The 6,425-nt window shown below is 38.5% G+C and overlaps 1 protein-coding gene across 2 annotated transcripts in view; it reads right to left on the reverse strand.

Annotated features, from left to right (window-relative positions):
- Window positions 1-281: 281 nt before the first annotated feature.
- The window catches only part of LOC145719369 (autophagy-related protein 2 homolog B-like), an 11,113-nt gene continuing 4,969 nt past the window's right edge, over window positions 282-6,425 (reverse strand). The window contains exons 4-8 of one of the 2 annotated variants that reach the window (XM_081810859.1): window positions 6,142-6,321; window positions 2,134-2,230; window positions 1,707-1,892; window positions 561-712; window positions 282-471 (exon numbers count right to left, since the gene is read on the reverse strand). In XM_081810859.1, coding sequence (XP_081666985.1) covers window positions 358-471; window positions 561-712; window positions 1,707-1,892; window positions 2,134-2,230; window positions 6,142-6,321 — 729 coding nt within the window. In that variant the 3' untranslated portion in view covers window positions 282-357. Of the gene's footprint in view, window positions 472-560; window positions 716-1,706; window positions 1,893-2,133; window positions 2,231-6,141; window positions 6,322-6,425 lie in introns of both variants that reach the window. The other variant, XM_081810858.1, reaches the window with a different exon arrangement.

A 6,425-nucleotide genomic window follows, 5' to 3' on the forward strand; every position in this document is an offset into this window, starting at 1 on the left:
TTTGTTAAATGGCCTAGCTCAAAAAAAAATGTATGAGGGGAAAGAAAAGCAGCAGTAAAATGGCATTTTCTAGAAAGAAACAATTTTTTTTTTTTTTTTTTTTTTTTAATGCCAGTGGAAGGGGTGCCTGGGTGGCTCAGTCGTTAAGCATCTGCCTTCAGCTCAGGTCAGAATCCCAGGGTCCTGGGATCGAGCCCCGCATCGGGCTCCCTGCTCCATGGGAAACCTGCTTCTCCCTCTCCCACTCCCCCTGCTTGTGTTCCCTCTCTTGCTGTGTCTCTCAAATAAATAAATAAAATCTTTAAAAAATAATAAAATAAATAAATTCCAGTGGAAAACTACCATAAGTGTCTTACACTACTTACAAGTCTTCTGTAAATTTGGTGGGTGAACTAGGTTGGACGGCAATGTGGACCCTCTTACTGGTTGTTCTTTATGATGTTCAAGGAAATCTCCCCACGTTGGCTGAAGCTGTAAAAGAATTTTTTTAAATCACATAAATAAAGTGTAGAATTTCAGAAGCCACTTTTCAAGAATAGAACAAAATTTAAATACTTTACCACAGTAGCACTTAATGGAGATCCTGCTGGAGTATTTGTATATGTACTAGTTAATGACAACTCAAGGTCCATATTTGGAGGGTCTCCCAGAGGTGGAAGAGAAGAAAGGCTATGGGACATGTCCATATCAGCCATGGAGAAGAAAACTTCTTCTTCTAGACAGAATTAAACCTTGTCAGTTGTATAATTCATGTCTTTAAATTAAGTTAACATACATTAATATAATATTCTTCAGATTATCTGAAGTACAGTGATGCCCTACAATTTACATTACTTCTGATGGGGTAATTTGTGAGGATCCAAGATAGTAAAAACTCAACCAAATACAAGTTAACAAAACGTTATGCTATCCTACTGGTGAACTTGCTTTTTGTTTGTTTGGTTTTTTTTAATGTAAGATTTGCAGTACTACGTGGTATATTTTTAAGTATCATATGACAATTTAGAAGTTAAAATCCAACTTTAAAATAGTGTAAAGATCTTGCCATCTCTGGTTTCATATAAATACAACTCTTTAAAAAAAAAAAAAAAACCTGAATGTATTATTTAGAATTTTATTTACATTTCACTTCTTTCTGGAGGTTGTTTTACTCTCATGCAAATGAAGTTTGTTATAACCAAAATTTCTTGAGTAGATTTTAAAACTTATTTAGTTCAACATTCTATACTTAAATGGATTCTTATTAGTTAATGTATTAGTGCTAAACATTCTAAAACACCTGTAAAAATGCAAAGTAAACTGTGTAAAGACTGTATTTACGTGTAATTGATGGAAGAGTAGAAAAAAAGGTTCCATTTAAGGGCCTCTAACCGTAAATCATCATACGAGCATGTAAGAATTTGACAAAATGAGTAATTACCCCAATTTATCTTTTGTGTAAATCTACATTTTTGTAAATTGACTGTCCTTAGAATAAAAAAGAAGTCATGATTTACAAAACGAGATAAGACACTCAAAAAAAGATACATGAGCCAGTGCATCACTGTTATGCTGCGGTTAGATCAACTTACAAATTTAAACCTTCTTAGATCACAGATCTTTCGTTCTTTCATTACTAAACTCCCATTTCACAACGGCCGAATTAAGTTTACTTTGCTCTATGATAACGTTGTAGGAATCCAGTGTCAATTGTTTCAGACGCTTACCACGGCTAGAAGGTGTACGAGCGGATTCTGTCTCATAAAAGCTTTGCTCTGAAGATACACCTGCTGAGAGGGAATCTTTTCTCAAATAATACCGGTTTAATTCCATCTGAATTCGATATTCCTCTTCTTGCTGCATGGGTCGGTTTTTTCTATCTTTATTAGCTAACCCTATTTTGCTAGAATTTTCTACAAGTATAGAAAGGAAAGCAAAACAGTAATTAAATTTGGGGTTAATCAATCATCTCTCTCCCAAAACCCACTTGTCCAATACCAACGGCAACTTCATGCCACAGTCAATGCAGAACTACCACTATTTAATATTAATCAGAGCTATGCAGTAGCTTTAAGCAACTAGCTAGGGATCACAGAATCTAAAAAGTTTTTAATAAGCAAAAATAGTAACAGAGTTGCCTATTGCCATACTTGCCTGGTCCAGCAACAGCTGCTAACATATCCAAAAGCAAGTGCACCTGCCTTGGTGACAGGAATAGATGAATAGAGTCTATCTGTCCATCAAGATCCAACTTCAAAAAAAAAAAAAAAAGCCATTCAGGATAAACACTCTTTAAAATCTCATCACCACAAATCCCAGTACACTTTAATGACTGATTACTTAAGTCTTGGATTCCTTCACCTAAGATTCCCTCCACTAATTCACACAATCTAAATGAAAGACTTAAAGACCACCAAACTGTTGTTCTAAGGGGGAAAATCCTCCTGCAAAATTCCATGTTGGCAAGTCCAATGTCCTATTTTTATCTCTGAGTTTTCTGAGTATTTCAGGTATTTGAGGAGGCTTCAAGTCACAGTCACTAGGAAGAATACGAAGACAGCAGCAGCACAGAATTCATTCCCAACAGGATCTGAAGACTCAAATCATAATCCTCAAAGGGGGATTCAAGCCAAGAGCAAATAAAGTTGGCTTTCTCAAGTTCGCGCATGGATAACACTCCCTAACAGAGCATGTGAGGCCCTTCCCTACCAACAGTGTGCCTCTCCACACGTGCAGGCAGGGTTCCACAAAGCCTGCTCTCTGCTGGACAGGAAAGCGCAGGCCACGGCAGAGATGCCTACGAAGTGGGTGCTCATGTGGACTGCCTTGCTCTTTTCCAAGTCTTTGTCCATTTTTCCTCACGGAAATAAAAGCCCCAGCTGGTCTCATCCTGATTCCTATGGAGTATATTCTGACAAAACAATTACTCTATTTTCTACATCACATTCTTTTTGTTTTTTAAAGATTTTATTTATTTATTTATTTGAGAGAAAGAGAGAGAGAAACAGCATGAGAGGGGAGAGGGTCTGAGGGAGAAGCAGGCTCCCCGCTGAGCCGGGAGCCCGATGTGGGACTCGATCCCAGGACTCCGGGATCATGACCTGAGCCGAAGGCAGTTGCTTAACCAACTGAACCACCCAGGCGTCCTCTACATCACATTCTAACAAGTTGAGTATGCCTGCCTTACTTTTCACTCACCTCCTCTTAGGGCTAATGCTAACACTCCTATTATCTTTATATCATTTCGCAATTTTAAAATTCAATTAACATTTATATTTGCAAAATGATATCTTCCGGGGGGGAGGCTGGACAAATTTCTTCTGATTCTAAAAACAAAAAAATATTACATAGTAATGCCGAGAAGCTTCCATTATCGGAGAATATAATGTATTCTCCAGGAATAACAATCCTCACTATCACCTTTTTCTGAGTGTTGGGGCATTATGCTTTTATTACATTTCCACTCATTCTAGAAAGGCATCTGTTTTACAGATGAGGACATGGGATCATAAAGATCTGCACAAGGCCATCTACAGACCCAGAGCCAGAATTTTAACCTAGGCTGACCTAGATGGGAAGCCCTCACTCCTCCCATGATATGGCTCTCGGTGGATTTGTTTTTTGGAACTCCTTGCTGACAGCTGCCATCCCAGACGATGAATCAGCAAGGAGTTTAGGCTGGGGACAGTGGGAAAATCTTTCTGATTACAAGCCATATTTAAAAATTGGTTTTAAATTTCTTAGTATTGAAAACATAATCTCTGACCTTTATTAGGATGGATTATCAAGAGTTTCACTTCTAATGTTCATAGAAATATTATTTGTACATTCTAAATTTGGCATACAAAGAACAAAGCAGCTCTTACTTTCCTCTGGAAATAGAAAAAACAGAACATAACTGAAATAATTTCAAACTCAATATGACAGTAACTAAACAAAATGTCTATAAATTCAATACATACAGCTCCTCTATTTTCTTATACACTCCTGAAAGTATATGCTAAAACTGAACATGTGAGCTATCAAGCTGACACACTATTTGGGGTGGGTACCATCTCAGAGAACTAAAAAAATTTTTTTTTAATTTATTTTAGAGAGTGAGCACGCACATGCACATACAAGGGGCAGGGGGCAAAGGAAGAGGGAGAGAGAGATCTCAAATAAGACTCTGTACTGAGCGAGGGCTCAATCTCACGACCCTGAGATCATGACCTGAGCGAAAATCAAGAGTCGGACACTTAACTGACTGAGCCACCCAGGAGCACCCCCCAAAACTTTCATAACATTTTGATCCCAGTTGGAAAACCTGTGGATCTAATGAACATTGGCGAGACTAAAGATCTGACACTTGAGCACCCCTAACCAATGCCATCTTTGTCTACACGGCATTAAGTTTATGGGATTTATGTTTCTCAAAGCTAATATCTAGAACTTTAGCCTTCATTTTCATTAAATAAGAACAAAAGGTACTCAAACTCAAGTTACTACACAAAAATTACCATGTAGACAAGGATGGTAATAACTCCAAATATCAAACACTGGCTGGCAAACAATGCCATCATGCTATAAATTCCAGATGTTCACTTGTCACCTAATACACAGATGTCCAAAAGTAACATCGAAAAGGCACTTATACAGGGGCGCCTGGGTGGCTCAGTCGTTAAGCATCTGCCTTCAGCTCAGGTCATGATCCCAGGGTCCTGGGATTGAGCCTCGCATCGGGCTCCCTGCTCAACGGGAAGCCTGCTTCTCCCTCTCCCACTCCCCCTGCCTGTGTTCCCTCTCTCGCTGTGTCTCTCTCTGTCAAATAAATAAAATAAATAAATAATAATACTAAATAAATAAAATAAATTTTTTTTAAAAAGGCACTTCTACAAATCAACATCTAATGTGCAAAAGTTCAGGTCTGCATAAAGATCAAGTATACAGATGTTGAGGACTAGCTAATCAAAACAGAACTATAAAAGTGACTGCCATGGTTCTTCCTTCTTCAAGAAATAGCTAATGCATTCCCCAGAGGCATGGGTGTGTTAGTTTCCCCAAGGAAGTTAGCACCTCAGGGGATTCCCTGTCATGCTGAAACAGACCTAGGGCTTTCCTGTTTTTCTATGAACAGGCTTAAGATCTGGTGAAAGGATTTCGTACCACCTGAAGTAGGACAGAGCGGTAAACAAAGGAGAGGAAGTAATCAGCAACAGGAAGGTTGGCATTCTGATCATCACCTTCCTCTGCTTCTAACTGTAGCCAGGTGTGCCAATCCAAGGACGGATTGCTGGAGATCCTCAATCGTCTGAAAATCTTATGTGCATGCACGAGTACTCAGTTGCTTCCTCTTCCATGTCCCCACAGCAATGTCTATACCCCTTATTATACGTTGTATTAAGGCAAAGACAGTATTCCCCTCTTCTCTGTATCTCACCCAAGAAACTGCATAGGGCCCAGCATCCAGTTTACTCCAACATCTACAGCTAGTTAGCCCAGTGAGTAAACAGATAAATAAATCCTGATATTTTCTTAATTTAAACTACATTTTACAGAGATTATATAGAAAATTAGTTTTCAAAGTTTGAAAATAACACTTCACAAAGACATTTTTAACAGACTAAATAAATATAGGCTTCCTGATTCTCCAGCAGACTGTTCAATACTGTTCCCTAAGAACCAAGTGCAGTTGTCTTTACAGGGTCTTCAAAAAGCCATGAGACATCATGAAAAAAAAAAAAAAATCAATCTCTTTTCATAAACATTGTACAACTATAAAAATGGTCATTCCGTTCAAAACACATCTAGGTGGGCATTTTTACATGCATACAATTAAACACCTTCTATAGTCAACTTCTTACTTCCATATTCTTCTCCTTTAAACTGAAAGTTATGATGACAGAAAGTCTTTAATAAATTCCTAATTTATTAACTCATGAATGTTTCTGAACGGCTAGAACGGGGGAAAGTGAGTGCAGGAGACAGTACTAATACCTGAGCCTGAGCAGAGGCCCTGACACCTAAGGACAGAGGCACCAACTGAGATTACGAACACGCACTCCAGGACAGAGGGCACCCTAGTTACAGGACAACCCACAGTGGCCAATTGGTGGGTCACTGCACACATTAAAGAATACTTGTACTTCTGTTTTAACTATAGAAAATGAAACAAATACTGACCTTAGCTCCAGGAAGTACTTCATTCTGTTTCAATGTGAGACTCAACTCCAGCCTACCAGTTAGCCCTCCAATCTGCACTGGGTCAGAGGGCGCTACCTCTGGTAAATTTCTAGTTAGTTGTGGGTGTGGCTCATACACAATTTTGGGATTCCAGCTAGGTGACAGCTTTGGCTCAGTTTCCTATAATAAGGCAATTAAGAATAAAGTAATTCTTTAGAACATCTTAGTATAAATAAACCAAAATGCAAAAAACAAATGTCAACTTAAGAAGAGTAAAATATCTG

The sequence above is a fragment of the Leptonychotes weddellii genome, unplaced genomic scaffold (assembly GCF_054177405.1).
Source record: "Leptonychotes weddellii isolate Sample4059 unplaced genomic scaffold, ASM5417740v2 HiC_scaffold_4056, whole genome shotgun sequence".
In the NCBI taxonomy this organism is placed as follows: domain Eukaryota; kingdom Metazoa; phylum Chordata; class Mammalia; order Carnivora; family Phocidae; genus Leptonychotes; species Leptonychotes weddellii.